We start from the raw sequence: 16,540 nt of genomic DNA, 5'->3' as shown, positions 1-16,540 counted from the left end.
TTTTGATTAGTTTACTGGAATGAATTGAAACCACCATCTCTCATTCAAAAATCAAAATGACTGATATGCTTTGTTGATCATCAGCAGTAATGTCAAGTCTATGTAGGATAACAGTTCGTCAGGAGTATATAAACACTTGAATAACGATGTCTGTGAATGTTTTCATTCATCCAGGTCATAGTTCTCTCTTTGAAAATTGAATCGAAGGCAACTGGACATATGTTTGTCTGGGAAGACGTTTCGCCTCTTATCCAAGGGGCTTCATCAGTTCGTATGCATCGGTCTATCTAGTCCGCACTAGTCTGACGTATAACGATATATATGTATGTGCGTGGGTATGTATAGATAGATAGATAGATAGATATAATGTGTCATGAGGGGTTTTTACACCTTAGCATTTATTTACATATTTGTTATCAACGAATAATTAAATTTATATGAAAATGAAATTAGAAGTATTTATTCATTAGATTTATTATATCAATTCTAATTCATCCTCATTTTCCTGCCTCTGTAGCTTTACAGCCCACCGTCTGTTTGTTCTGAGAACTCACAGTCTTCCCCCAGGTGAATGTGGACGTATGCGGTTTGTGCAAATAGCTCCAAAGGACTTTCAGAACAGAGGGGCGGAGGATGATGAAGACCCAGGGATTAATGATGGAGTGGAATGACAGTAAACGGAGAGCTCTGAGGTCAGCTTTGTGTTGATTCCCATGGCTGCCTGTTAAGTTCACGTACACTCGGACCTGGGGAGGGGGAACAAAGAGAAAAGAAGAATCCATAATTATAACTAAATACAGTCAGGTGAGTTACAGCTGATTAAAGGCCTTACAGATGCATCGCAAAGTTAGCAACCATGTACAATGGTACCAACATGGAGGTTCAGAGAGGGGGACTTCAGGAGGAGCAGACTTCAACCACACATCAACACCCACCCTGTACACATACTCTTTGCCCCTCTACCCTCAGGGAGGAGGCTGCGGAACATCCGGAGCAGGACCACCAGACTGAAAAACAGCTTCTTCAAAACAGCTGCGAGACAGCTGAACACTGGTAGTGTTCCCTAGGCTGCAATGTCTCTGTTCATCTCCATTCATGTTTACATCTTGAGCCACTTTTGCACTACTCGCACTATTATTGCACAATACTCCACACGTGTGCTTAGGTGCCTTGTACTTTTGTAACCTTCCTACCTCCTACATTTCTATATTTATTTTTTTGTTTTAAATTTTACATTTCTTTATTTTATATTTTAATTTTTTATTTCTTTATTACATTTTTCATTGCTACTTTCTTGTTGTTGTATTTATAATATTTAAGTGTATCTTGATATTACCCTCAGTACCCAATTTCATTTTCATTCACATGTAAATGTGTAATAGAAATGACAATGAAACCCCTTGAATTATTGAATCCTTGAATGTGCAACAATCTGTTATGTGTGGTGAAGTACTCAGGTATCAAATGTGAAAGTGTGCATGATGCTGAATGAAGTGTTTATACGTATGTTATTATTATATTTTTACCATCACTGATAAATTGATTTGTAAGCAGCATTTTAGCAAGTTGAGATGGAACCGTAACTATCGTACTTTATATCCTGTTAGGTAGGTTCATCTTTAACTGTGTGTTTATGACCATTTGTTGATCATATATTTTCATGTAGTAGTGTGACAGATGGATGATTCCATTGGAAAATCAACCTGAGAAAAGGAACAGTTATTGAAACGCAGCTTTCTTTGTTCTTTCTATAACTAAGGGTTTCACTATTAGTAATTGCCATTTCACAGGCTATGGTTTCTTTTTATGGTAGTCTGGGGCTCCCCAGTCAGAACCAACAAAGCAAAGGGGACAGTGCACAGGTGCTCTTTGTCATAACCTCGCAGATGTCAGAAAATGTCAAGAAAACACTGTCAGAAAATCTCATCACATTGTGGTTTACCTGACAGGTAAAATGATTTGTTTCCAAAGGACCAGTTACCAGTCACAAAAGTCTTAATATCATCAGTTCTACTATTGTTATTTTTTGTATTGTTATTAGTCCTGTTACTAATCCTACTGTTGTCTTCTTATTACTTTCAATCTTGCATGTTTATTATTATGTGGAACCTGCACTGTCCTATGTTCACGAGGAAAGAGAACCTGCATTCTCTCTCTCTCTCTCTCTCTCTCTCTCTCTCTCTCTCTCTCTCTCTCTCTCTCTCAGGGTGGATTAACAACATGGCCAAGTCTGTAGACCCTCGTGGGCCTTAAAAACCTTCACTGCATGTCACCTGGTCCTTGGTAATTTGGTTAGGGGATTTGCACCAGTTAACTATAGACTAGGAAGGGTAAGAACACAGCAACACGATTGATGTTTGGGTCAGAAAACACCTACTGTCCTTCACACCACAGTAATGGTGGAAAACTTCATGGTGGATTTTACAATAAGCACCACTTGAACTATTTAATGCCCTTTTTCACATTTGTTTCCCAGCACTGCACCCTATAGGAAGCCAGCATGTAGGAAAAGTACTTGGGAGTATAATTTATTTTTCCTTTCCCCTAAAATGACCAGTTGTTCTACATAGTTTTATTTTCTTCCTCTGTACCTACATTTAAGCACCAACAGGAACCATCTGTGTTTTGTTGGTATCTAATTCACACAATGACTTTGTAAATGACAAGCTCGATTAAACGGTTGCCAGACTGTTCACATTTCAACCATTTGCAGAGCTCTTACCACTAAGGGGAAGGTGCAGCAGATGAAGACCACAGTGGTGATAATCAGTGGAAGGAGATGCTCCACTTCCTCAGTCAAGGACAGAGACTTGTGATACCGGGACTGCGCAGCCACTCTCCTCCGGCGCACTTTGCCCCTCTTGTACATCCTCACCAGGAGGACGATGACAGATATGTTGCACACCACCGTGGTAGAGATTATGATGAGGATGAAAGATGCGTAAAATCCGATGTAAACTTTATTCTTTACATCCGTGTGGTTCATGTCAAGGAAGCACCAGGTCCCCGGGCAGTACTGCACGTAACGTTCACCAAAACCCAGAAAAGGAGAGATGCAAAAAAGCATACTGCCCAGGTAGATGACCACAACAGTGATACTAACACAGCGTTTGTTCAGGTGCCGCTCGTAAAAGTAAGGGTGGCCTATGGAGAAGTAGCGCTCGAGTGCCATTACGCACAGGATAGACAGCGTGCAAAGGCTCAGGAAGGTCATGCTGAAGCCAAAGTAGAAGCATAGCTCCATGTTTTTACTCATTCCCAATAGCGTCAAGTTCTGAGCATAAGCTGACAGTACAACAGGACTGACAGAGATGGAGCCGAGCAGGTCTGTCAGGAGGAGGGCAGTCACCAGAATCTGGTAAAGGGACCGGCTGGTCCTCCTGCGCCGGATCTCTAGCAGGGCCAGTGCCAAGATGTTGACCACGACACCGGCCGAGAACATCACCGCCGAGGTGATGGGTTCTCCGAAGGCCAGGGTGACATTGCCACGGCAGCTCAAATTTGATTCATTTTCCGCAGACATGAAGGACCCGGGATCAGAGCCAGTAAACTTCGGCTGCATCTGCTGAAAATCAGCGCATATGTTGGAAACACAGAGCTCGGGTTTGCGCCCCGCCCCTTATCTGATCTGCTGACAAGAGCTTATAAATTACCCCTTCTGAGCGCGCGCGTCAGCGCCCCCCCAACACACACACATCTTCGGTTATACAGCAGCAATTTTAATTTTAAACCGCAATTGAACGTCATTTGCACCTCTGTTAAAGTATACTGAGCCAATCTAATTTAAAACCGGATCTGCGGCAACTTTGACTTAATTCTCAGTTAAACGGTGCACCCTCATTTACACCTCAGTTAAATGACAAATGCAGGAGGTTTAAGTTAAACTTTAGTTAAACCTGGTTTGAGGCAGGTTTGCGTTAAACCTCAGTGAAACTGAGGATTTTCAGTTCAATCAGAGACACATGCAAGAGGAATCAAAGAGAATGAGAAAATTTGCAGTGAATTCAATTTTTTGTGAACAGGAGGGATAGACTTTGGCACTTCGAACCTAGCAGAAAGCATATGCCCACGGGAAGCTATACCATGGATTACGTGCTTCCAGACTCTCCCGGAGCTGAGACAGTAGTGGTTGGTGATGAGGAATGGAGCTCAAGGTCTTCATGACAAAGAGACTTCAGAATGAAGGGTTTGAGAAGACTTTTAAAGTTTGACAGCTTATGAGGGATTGGCTAAAGGTGAGCATGTCAGGTCGTGACTGGATAAAGATGAGAATGAGTGGAGTTCAGAAATAGTGCATGTTCAGTGCAGGGAGACAGTCCTCCAGACTGAACTCTGGCAAAACTTCATTTCAATCAGGAAATGATGACTGATTTCTTTTTCTTTTTTTGTAATCTGTCTATTAGGCTTTCTTTTAAAGGACACAAAAAAACCCTGAACTTTTGCCCAGGCAGATTCCATTGAAAATTCAGCTGAACAGGGGCTGCAGCAGGTTTGAGTTAAGCCTCAGTTAAAGTGGGTCGTTGTGAGCAGTGTGGTATGTTGCCTGCTGCAGGAAATGGTATCATCTGTGTGGATATCAGATCAGTGAAGCTGGAGACTTCCTGTTGTCACTGACATCACAAGTGATTAGTTTAGATAGTGTTTGCATTTGTCTTTTTGATTCTGTTGATATTTAATAAATTGACTGACATCTGAACCATATAAAACATCCTCTGTGCCTCTGCACCTGTTGTCCAAGGTGTTTACAGTGCTGTCAGCCAGGAACAGAGTTCTGAGGCTGCAGTGGACACAGGTTCATCAAAACTGGTCATCTGAAGAGTGGAAAAACGTAGCCTGGTCTGATGAATCTGGATTTCTGCTGAGGCTACAGATGGTAGGATCAGAATTTGGCATCAATAGCATGAATCCATGGACCCAACCTGCTTTGTCTCAAGAGTCCAGGCTGGTGGTTGTGGTGGTGTGGAAAATGTTGTCTTGGCTCACTTTGGGCCACATTACCACTCTGGTCTGAATGCCACAGTCCATCTGAGTATTGTTGCTGACCATGTTCATCTCTTTATGGCCACAGTTCACCATCTTCTAATGGCTACTTCCAGCAGGAAGTCATTTCAAACTGGTTTCATGAACATGACAGTGAGTTCAGTGAACTTCAGTGGCCTCCCCCCAGTCTCCAGACCTGAATCCAGTAGAACAGCTTTGGGATGTGGTAGAACAGGAGTCTGGCAACTTGAATGATTTGATGAATCATGTCAACATGGAGCAGAATCAACAGCAGAGCTTCCAGTGCCTGACTGAGTTGTGCATTTCAGAGAAACATGACTGTGTCCCACTGATGCCAGCGTGTCATGGGACTTAGAGGAGATGGATGCAAGTGAAAAAGAAGGCAAACATGCTACAATCTCCTGAATTTCCAAGGTAATGGAACTAAACTAAAGATAAACTACAACTGTATAATAAAATGTGTTTGATACAGAATCAGCTCTTACATAATGTAATGTATTAATTTCAGTAAGAGCTTCATCAGGCTCATCATGGAACAGCAAGAGAGTTCATTCAGAGCTTTCTGTCAACTTTTTGTTCAGGACAGAGTAATAGCAGTGGTTTGAAATGTCCAAGATGACTACAGCCTACTACAGAAAACTACAGTCACCTCACCCAGATTAGGCAAGAAGGACTACATATCCCATCTATCCTGGAAACACTGAGAACCTCCAGGAGTAACGTCACATCTGGAGGTAACTGGAGCCTGCTGCTTTTGGAACTTGGACATGGATAAGCAGAAGATGAATGAACGGATGGATGGAGGACACATTTCACTGAGCTGCTACAAACATTACTGGTGTTTTAGTTTCAGATTCCGATGAACAAGTGCTTAGAATGTGTTAAATTCCAATTAATATCTAATGTAAACTTTCTCAAAGATTATTTACATAAATATATTATTCAACTAGGGCGGCACGGTGGTGCAGTGGTTAGCACTGTTGCCTCACAACAAAAGGGTTCCAGGTTTGAACCCTGGTCTGGGCTCTTCTGTGTGGAGTTTGCATGTTATCCCTGTGCCTGCTTGGGTTTTTTCCAGGTACTCCGGCTTCCTCCCACAATCCCCAACAATTATGTTAATTGGCTACTCAAAATTTCCCCTAGGTGTGAGTGTGTGTGTGAGTGGTTGTCTGTCTTTGTGTGTCAGCCCTGCGATTGGTGGTGCAATCCACCAATCCAGGGTGTACCCTGCCTCTCGCCCATAGTCAGCTGGGCAAGAGACAGCTAACTATGGACGCTGATCCATCATGACCCTGATGAATCAAGCGGCAGATATTATTCAACTAACTAATTTAACCAACAAACAGGATGAATGATGTCTTTGAAGAAACCATAAAAGAGAAAAAATGACAAGGAGAAAAGTGATACTGTTCTCTAAGAGTTGTGTTTGAATTTTCAGAGGGAAGTGACATCAGTGTTTATGTGGTGGAGTTTGTGTCCTGTAGATGGCGCCATGGACCAAGATTTGTCACAGTACTGTCCACAGTTGTAAACATGTTTTAATACTGTTGTTATTTGTTGGTTTTTCCTCAGTAACATTTACAAACCGCACCAATTGTGATACTGTAAATGATAAATGTATGAATCACATCCAATCAAACTGAATGATTTTCAGTGAGAAGTTTTTGTTTTAAAGGCTGCTCGTGGTGCATTATGAATGATGTTTTCAATCAAAAACAACAAATACACGCTTTAACTTTTTCAAATTAAAAAAAAAAAAGCAAAACATTAACTTCAGGTCTGGGCTTTCCTGTCACATTTCCCATTTAGAAAGCTTTTTTTTTTGAATGATGAAGAATTGTACTGAAATTAGAGTTCATACAATTGTTAAAAGCTCATGGTATGCTCGCCTGACACTGCTGCAGCCAGAACCAGCTAGAAAACAAATATATCAAGATTTGTGTAAAACACAAGAAATGATATGTTTAGCCAAATATTAAAGTGATGCATCTAGGCAAAGGATGATTGGTCAGTCACATGGTTAAATAGTTAACAATTTATTTAGAGTTTATCATGATTGACTATGATTCCATGGTTGTATGTTTCCTGTGAAACCTAACAAGCCCTGGTGTGTAGGTGGTGAAGGCTTCTGGTCTCCCTGGCTGTGACCTCTGTCAGCCTCATCACTGACGTGATGTGCTCCTTCAATGCAGCGACCACAGAGCTGTAACTGCTACGGCCACAATCATGGAAGGCTCACTCTGGAAATTCCAACAGTGCTGAGTACATGCAGCACTCTGTTTGCTTGGACTTCTTTTCAGCCATCCACAAACAGAAGCCATGTAATTTCACAGCAATGAAAGAACCGCAGCATGCAGGGGGAGGGAGGAGTGTTAGTCTCTGTGCTGCTGTTCCGTCTTCCCTCACTGCCATCATGTCAAGCTAACAGCAACACTGCGGAGCAACATGTAGACTGCACCAGGTTTCACTAGAACTGTGCTGTAACTACTTATGCAGATAGAGCTTCAAATCACTGACCCTAGCCTCAGCAAAAAACTGAGCGAAAACAAATGTTATCTCCACCCGCTAATGCTACATTCTTTAACTCACAAATTTGCACCACCACACATCACTGCTATTGTGGTACTTTATGAACTGAGCAACAGGATGTTTAGACTATCTGAGCACAAAGCCTGGAAGCAGCTGGGAACAGCTGGCTGAGTCCTCCATGTGGGAGAAATGCTAAATGTGATTTATGTGACTATATTGATATGTATGATGATAAGGTACATTCTCTGGAACATTAACTGAAAAAGGATAAAATATCCAGCACATTAATACCTGACAGATCAAAGCACTTTCTCTCACTGAGGCAAAAATATTGTCATAAATCAGTTCTGCTCATTGGTGTACAACCTTACGAGTCACATCACAAGGATCAATACCGCAAAATCACTGACAGCTGCCAGATTTATATAATCTCACAATGTACAGCGTATCGTCTTAATTTAAGACTACAGCATTCTGTCAACGGCGAACAACTCCAATTAAAAAGCTGTCTCTTAGTTTCTTTCACTGTGAAGACACAGGTGTTCAGTTAAGTTGAGATGTGGAGACAGTGGATCACGTCATTTACATCCTCATCAAAGCATTCAGTGAGCCCTGTGAGCTGAATAGAAGCATTTGTGCTTCTTATATTTTTACATTTATTAATTCAGCTTCTTTCCTGAATTTGTTTCCTGTCTGTATCTTTGTACTGGAATCTTGCTCCTCTCCTTCCATTCAAATACAAGTTGACTAAATTCATTTTGATGCTATGTGCAGCACTGGGACCTGAAATCCCGATAAGGGTCAGTGGTTAAGGTTAAGGTTATGCTTAGGGTTGCCATTAACCAAAATGACTGTCTCTAACTGAGGATATTTGGGTCTCTACTGGAATGTTATCAGCTGTATCTCAGCACAGACTCACCCTCTCCCGATACATTTCATGGAAATCAAATTGTACAGTTCTGACACATGCTGTGGACGGACAACGTCTTGTCAGTGTCTTTTACTGTAACTGAGGACACTTACAAAATGAGGATGTATTCATCCTTCATTCCTAAAGCTCATCAAGCAGCATTGAGCATGTGAAGCCTCAGCTCAGTATGCTTCATGTGCTTGTTCATGCTTGACCTTCCTCCAACACTGGAGCCATGTTGTTCCACTGCAGTAATTACGTGTGGTTATGTAATTATGCTGTGTTACGCTAAGTAGGGGAGAGAATGACCCACAGGCGGTTCTGTGAATGGAAAGTTGGGCTTTTTCAGGCCAAAATGACTTTCCATGACTCTGTGGGAGCTGCCTATTCTTTTGCCTCCATGTATTTATGTGAAAGAACTTCATGGTCACCTCTGTGTGAGTAAACAGCAGAGTTCATGCCCACTGTGACAACAGCTTAATTTCAGCAGACTGAAGAGTTGTTTGTGCATTTTCAGGGGCATGAAGTGTGTCAGTCATAGTCAGCTCTACTCTGCTGGTCAGACAGTCAGATCTCTTCTGTGGCTCTGGAGGAGCTCTGTCAAGTCCCACAAGATAACCCTGATGATGTCACAGGGGTTATCTCTTGGTCTATCTCCAAGTCCCCAAACTTATGAATGCAATACCAAATTGCTGATGTGCCCTCTTGATAAATGAACAGCATCTAATGGGTGTGAAATGATGAAGACCAGCTTTGTGTTGATCACACAGGAGTTCTTTCAGCTATTACTGAGTCAGCACACTAGTTAATGTTCTCATTTTGTTTCAGTATGCATGATAAACAAGGTTACAGCTTGGGGCTGTATGGTTGTGTATTTATTTATATACCCACTTTAGAAAAAGACAAATGCAAACAAACAGACATTTTGTTGTACTTTGTTGTCTAAGACCACAGTATTTAGCTGTAGTGGTTGTGTATAGTGCAGGAATGAAAATAGTTCCTGAAGAACATCAGCTAAAAGCTGGTTGCTCCAGCAGACCACATGGCCCTATTCCTGGGAATGAGTGGGCTGGTATCGTAAAACAAACAGTTTGGGCTGGCTGCCAAAACACAGAGAGGTCTAGTCGCTGGCCACAAGCACCAGACCTCCCAGCCTCTGTGTCCTAACACCACCTTTTCTGCCACCCAGGAATGGGCCTGCTCTCCTCTGGAGGTTCTCCTCTGGATCAGCACTGGAGGAAAACTCCACTCTGACAGGATCAGAGAGTTCAGTCAGCATTACACACACACACACACAGAGCAGCCGGTCTGGGTTTGAACCCTGGTCCTTGTCATAGAGGTTGAGAGTATTAAGCTCCACAGTGCTGATCGTGAACCGTTACTTCAAACACTAAACAGCAGATTGTTTTGTCACAGTCCTGCTGACCCAGAGGTTTTAAAAGGTTTTACCTCTGTCTATGCAAGATTCCAATTAGGGTCGAGGTCTGGTCAACTGAAAACATCATTGTGCACTGTCATAATCTCGGTTTTGGCCCCTCTGCCAGCTTGTGTGGCCCTTTGCTTCATCTTGTGTCCACAGTGGGGGGGGTATGTGCTGAGGATGCTAATGATGCAAGGCCATCATCTACTTGTTCTCCTAACCCTAACTGGCTGGATACAGGACAAAACATGGAAATTTAAACTAATATTAAACGTCATTAAAACATCTCCAGTTAAAATACCAGTTAAAAGCTTGAGTACACCTTCTAAAATAAAATATACTGTGTAAAGTAGCAGGTAATTAGTTGTCAAATAAAAGGCAAGGCAAGGCAAGGTTTATTTATATGGCACCATTCATACACAAGGTAATTCATAGTGCTTTACAGATTACATTAAAATCATAGAATAAAAGCAATATATTAGAACAACGGAGCAGAAAAAATAGAAAATAGTAAAATAATTAAATAAGAAGAGTGCAGTTAAGATAATTTAAGAGAATGCTTCAGTAAACAAATGTTTTCAGGCCTGACTTAAATAAACTAAGTGTTTGGGCTGACCTCAGGTATTCCAGAAGCTTATTCCACAAGTGAGGGGCGGAATAACTGAATCCTGCAAAGAAAAAAAAGGTAGCAAAGAAAAATGACATTTGTCCCCAAAGTGCAGTTGAGTGAAGATGCTGTAAAGCAGAACAAGGCTTTTAGAATTATTACATCAAACAATGTAGAGTCTCCATTGTAGACTAAACTTTGTGTCCTAAAATACAAGATTGCACTGTATCAACAGGTGATGCATATGAGGTGATATTATAGGTAATACTCTGAAGCTCAGGCTAAGGAAACCATTCAACATTAAAGCCTGAGAAAGACAGGGGTTATTTTATATCTCTGTGAACTGTGAGTGTACTTAAACATTAATCATTATTAATCATTTCTCATATCTAGTCTTTATTAGTCTAACAAATATCTTTATCCTGTCTACAATTATCCATTTCTAACACATTACTATGTTTAATGTTCCACTCTGCTACAGATACATTTTGGATTAATATTCTATGCAGATTGTAATGTAAATGATTACCAATTATGACAGCTTTGCTCTGGGGTCCCCGATCTGGGCTCTTCTGTGTGGAGTTTGCATGTTCTCCCTGTGCCTGCGTGGGTTCTCTCCAGGTATTCTGGCTTCCTCCCACAATCCCAAAAACATGCATGGGTTAGGTTAATTGGCTACTCTAAATTGCCCGTAGGTGTGAGTGTGTGTGTGTGTGTGTGTGTGTGTGGTTGTCTATCTTTGTGTGTCAGCCCTGCGATTGACTGGCGACCAGTCCAGGGTGTACCCCACCTCTCGCCCATAGTCAGCTGGGATAGGCTCCAGCTCCCACGCGACCCTGACGGATTAAGCGGTAGAAAATGAATGAAATGAATGAATTAAAAGGAAGTGGTCCACAGTAGAGATCAGGAGGAGCTCAGTGGTCGCCATCTTGACAATGATTGATAGTGATAGACAGAGAGAGAGAGAGAGAGAGAGTATACACACACACACATATTCATCACGAGTGAAGTACTCCTGGAATCAAAAGTAAATACAACAAACAAAATAATAATTTTATGTTTTTTATCTAGGAAATGTACCACATCTGTTTTGTTAAAAAAATTTCTGTAATGTCGATCCAGCATTTCTATCATAGCTACTGATTTATTTTATGGTTTTAGCTCACAGTTACTATTGAATTGTCTCAGGATTTGAATTATATTTACTCAGTTTTACATGTCATGGTATTAAATGTGGTTATTCCAGACTACTTTAACTTCGTACCTACATTTACTTAATTCATAAGGTAGACAATTTCAATTTCACAACTTTAAAATCTATACAATATATTTTGAGAGTAAAATTGTTTCACCAAAGAAATTGAGTACATCATAGTTTAAGTTTTTGGAGTGTACAACATACCGCAGTGTGTGCAGCCAAATAAATCAAATATCCTCCCTGCTGTGCACACAGACCTCAGCGCCCCACAACAAAAACAACCAGAGAAGATTCTCAAAAATAAACCACAGTGTACTTTGTGTTGCAAAATACCACCATGTCAACAGTCAGGCAACCAGCATTCAATGCCAAAGTCTCTGGAATTCCATGAGGCCCATGGTAGGAAGATTGCCACAGCAGATCTGTAGCTGTTAGAGAGGCAGAGAAGGGACAGTGGGGAAGAAGCAGGCTTTTACTTCAAAAGGTAGTCCATGTGCTGTTCATTGAAACTGGATTATTGCTCCATGGAAATGAAAGACAGGGCAGTGCAATGCCTTGTCAAATAACACAATGTAGCCAAAAAGTCTATATTTAGCTTCACTGATGAGCAATCTTCTGAGCTTATTATCATTATCATCAAAATTGAAATCGATGAGCCAATTTCATTTCAAACACTTCTCCTTGAGAAGAACCATGGATCCACATTTGGAGCAGCACTATAAATCCCGCAATCACCCAAATTCCTGTTCCCATCACCCCAGAGGTGAAACTCCTGCTGTTACACCATAATCACATAATTTGTGACATTAATCCTTTAATGGTGTAATAGCTCAGTGTGACAGCTTGTTATTCTAAGCTGAGGCCGCTACCCACAAGCCCTCCACTTCAAGAAGCATGGATGTTTTTAACTAGGTTTGTAGCAAAATCATACTAGAAAACACTGGAGTACAAAAACTATAATGGCAGCTCTATCATTTATTATTTACAGTATTCAGTGTGAGCTGGCACAAGTTCAAGCCTCACATTTCTAGGCAACAGCAGAGTTCCTCAGTCCCAGAGCTGCCACCTTATTCCAAGAAATACTGAGAATATGTTTGCTGAATATTGAATAGATGTCTGTCATTGCCCTCTGTCTTCACATGTCAGTGGAGGTACTGAATCTGAGATGAGAAAAAAGTGCCCAGCGATCACTTTATTAGGAACACCTGCACACTTGCTTGTTTAGGCCATTATCTAACTAGTCAATCACGTGACAGCAGTGAAGAGTAAAAACTCCTGAAGAAACGGGTCAGGAGCCTCAGTTCATGTTCTCATCAAACATCAGAATGATGCGACAGAAACACTTTGCTGATGAAAGAGGTCTGACTGAAAAGAAAAGCTGACAGAAAAGCTATGCTAACTCAGATAACCATTCTTTACTACTGTGGTGAACAGAAAATGATCTCAGAATGAACAACACATCAAACCTTAAAGAGGATGGACTACAACAGCAGAGACCACATCAGGTTCCAGTCTGATGTGGTCTAATCTGAGACTGCAGTGGACACAAGCTCACCAAAACTGGACAAATGAAGACTGGAAAAACGTAGCCTGGTGTGATGAATCTGGATTTCTGCTCAGGCTGCAGATGGTACGATCAGCGTTTGGCATCAACAACATGAATCCATGGACCCAACCCGCCTTGTGTCCACACTCCAGGCTGGTGATGGTGTGATGGTGTGGGGGGTTGCAGTCTATCTGAGTATTGTTTCTGACCATGTTCATTCATTCATTCATTCATGCTTTATGACCACAGTTTATCATCTTCTAATGGCTTCTTCCAGCAGGATAATGCTCCATGTCACAAAGCTAAAGCCGTCTCAGACTGGTTTCATGAACATGACAGTGAGTTCAGTGAACTTCAGTGGCCTCCCCAATTTCCAGACCTGAATCCAGTAGGACACCTTTGGGATGTGATAGGAGACTGGCAGCTTGAATGATGTAATGAATCATGTCAACATGGAGCAGAAGCTCAATAAGTTCCTGAGTTAAAAGTATGATGATCTGTTTTTTGACTGAATAAATCTTCATCTTTAATGGGTTGATTCTTTATTTAGCACATATCATTCATCCGTCACTGACCATGAATTAGCTGTATTTATTCATTTAATATGGTGATGAATTACTTTTAATCAATGTCCAAACAATTCCATTCCATAGAAACCAGCGTGGAAGGGTGTTAAGATGAGGTTTGACATATAACAACCACATGCCAGCTCCTGGGAAATACTAACTCTACTGAGGTCAGTGGAAACCTCTCCTCTCCTCCCCTCCTTCTATGTGTCTCACTTTTGCTTTTCTGTGTCCAGAAATTTCTGACTCCACCCCTGTACACTGGAAGTGAATTTAATTTTGTTTGCACAATTCAGAACACCCCGTTACAAATATAATAAACCAGCACATATCTTCTCCAAATGTTTGTTAACACAATGTTTGAATTTTAGAAGTCTAAAGTACTGTGGCTGACCTCTGACCTCTCAGTGAAGTGAAAATACAGACTTCTTTGTCAAGGAAGAACAGAGCTCCACTACTCTAAACTGTTCCAAACCATTCCTGTGCATATCTGAAGTGTCCTTCATCAGTCCAGATCCAAACCAGAGCTGTAGACTGGGGACTTGTGACTTGTGACTTGGACTTGAGTCAGACTCTGTGTGGAAATGAGTGCTTGTGACTTAGCTTGAACTTGTCTGCCTTGCCTGAGATTCAACTTCCAAAACAATCAACTTGCTTGAGACCTGAAGGTAAAAAGCAAAGACGTGATGTGGGGGACACATAGATATTATACAATTATATAAAATGCAATTTTATATTTTAAAAAATGCAAGACAGTGTTAGATCCCAACAACCAGTAATATGTAGCTGTGGTGACATGGAGACAGATACAGTCTCTCCTCCTCCACGAGACCATAACCCAGAACATCCAGGGCTAAATCTCAACACTGGACATCTGATGAGGATGGTTAACAGAACCATGGGAATCATGGAGAGCTTGACCCTCAAATCCATATCACATGAAAAAAAAAAGCTAGAATCAACTCAAACATAACATGACACCTGTGGTGTGACATGCATTAACATGACAACCTGTCTGAGTGTCTAAGAGTGTGCGTGCAATGTTTGTCCAATACAAGCTGTGTTCATAACAATGTCCCTTCAGAATAAATGTGCATGTCATCCTTTGGCCTCTGGGTCCATTAAGACTATGACAAATTGTCAGAAGGATCATCTCACGATGGGCTTAATGATTCAAAATGAATTGGTTTCACTGAAACTTTGTAGAAATGTTGGTTGTTTAAATGTACACCATGTACGACTCCTTGCTTGTAGATAAACTAGAGATCTGGGGCTGCTTTGTTTTATTTTAGCTTACAGTATTTCATTTATTTTACATTTTATATATATATTTTGAATCAGGTCCTGATGCTGCAACTTAATCACACGTACATTAGCGTAAGTCATCCAAAACAATGATGACAGTGCATACAGACAGGAGGTGGCGCAGCTGGTGGACTGGTGCAGAAATAACAGTCTATAACAATTTCCCTCTGAGGGATGAATAAAGTATATCTATCTATCTATCTAATCCTTAACTTTAATAAAACGAAGTAGATGATTGTGGACTTCCGGAAGAACCAGCCCTGCCACTCCCCACTGCTAATTGATAACACAGCAGTGGAGGTGGTGGGGAGCACCACGTTCCTGGGGGTGCACCTAACAAACAGACTAACCTGGTCTGACAACACCATGTCTCTGGTGAAACAAGCACAGCAGCGTTTGCACTTCCTCCGCAGGATGAGAAGATCACACCTCCCCCTCCCATCCTCACCACCTTCTACAGAAGCACCATAGAGAGTGTACTCACAAACTGTATCTCTGTGTGGTGCGGCAGCTGCACAGCTGCAGACTGGAAAAGCCTCCAGAGGGTGGTAAGGACAGCGGAGAAAATCACTGGGAATCAAAAGGGCCAACTGTGTGTGTGTGTGTGTGTGTGTGTGTGTGTGTATATATGTGTGTGTGTGTGTACATGTATATTCTTTCAACCTCAGCCTCCACTATGCACAGTGCACTGAAAAGACTTACTTTGTTACTTTGTAAATACTTTGTATTTTATGTTATTTTATTTTATCCTTATTTTTATGGTAATTTATTTTTCTTGTACCTTATTGTGGTTTTCCTTCTCTACCTCTAAATACTGTGATCTTCTGAGCTGGTGCAACGAAATCTCTAATAGGTACCTGTACGTAAAGGGAATGACAATAAAGTTCTCTGAATCTGAATCTGAAAGTTAAAGTTGCCAGTTAAAATCTGACAGCACCATCTTTTAGTGAAATCACTATGAATCACTCTTGATATAAACTGTTATTTGTTATTTCTAGTGACTCACACCTTAACTTGTGTGCCAAGTACCTCTTTTGTAAGAGTTTGATGGATCTGTATTTTCACAGCACCTGTAATGTGAAAGGGGTCACAGGTCACACAGAAAATTTCCACTAAGCTGCTCAACCCCTCCTAGCTCATTGTTTTGGTTGTACATAATAATAAAATTATATTGTGTTTTTATGTCATGGTTATTCTCTGCTGTTGTTATGTGTGATTGTGTGTATTTTTGCCACTTTTATGTATATAGAGTATATTTATTTAATTTCTGATCACTTTAATTTCTAAATTGTTTAGGCAATGTTGGAGTTGGAGATTGTGGTTGATTGTGTATAAATATTGTTATAATAAAACATGGCTGTTCGTGGGTTGGGGTTGGGGTTAGGGTTAGGGTTTGGGGGGTGCGCTCGGAGGGGGTCTCGGCCAGGGAGTAATTCCATGTAGAAGCGCCACTGCGTT

General features: G+C 41.2%; 1 protein-coding gene across 1 annotated transcript; it reads right to left on the bottom strand.

The window, feature by feature from the left end:
* Window positions 1-269: 269 nt before the first annotated feature.
* ptger2b (prostaglandin E receptor 2b (subtype EP2)) lies at window positions 270-3,530 on the bottom strand. The gene is made up of 2 exons (XM_041064651.1): window positions 2,723-3,530; window positions 270-746 (listed from the first exon to the last, which is right to left on the bottom strand). Exons 1-2 carry the CDS (start codon window positions 3,521-3,523, stop codon window positions 498-500), a joined length of 1,050 nt encoding a protein of 349 aa, XP_040920585.1. The 5' UTR covers window positions 3,524-3,530; the 3' UTR covers window positions 270-497.
* Window positions 3,531-16,540: the final 13,010 nt, after the last annotated feature.

The sequence above is a fragment of the Toxotes jaculatrix genome, chromosome 19 (assembly GCF_017976425.1).
Source record: "Toxotes jaculatrix isolate fToxJac2 chromosome 19, fToxJac2.pri, whole genome shotgun sequence".
Taxonomy (NCBI): domain Eukaryota; kingdom Metazoa; phylum Chordata; class Actinopteri; family Toxotidae; genus Toxotes; species Toxotes jaculatrix.
This window is presented reverse-complemented; position numbering and strand designations above follow the sequence as displayed.

Coding starts and splice junctions, on each gene's coding strand:
- ptger2b (XM_041064651.1), bottom strand. CDS start 3,523: ATGTCTGCGGAAAATGAATCAAATTTGAGCTGCCGTGGCAATGTCACC. Junction 747..2,722: donor GCTGCACCTTCCCCTTAGTG/GTAAGAGCTCTG, acceptor CCCCCTCCCCAG/GTCCGAGTGTACGTGAACTT.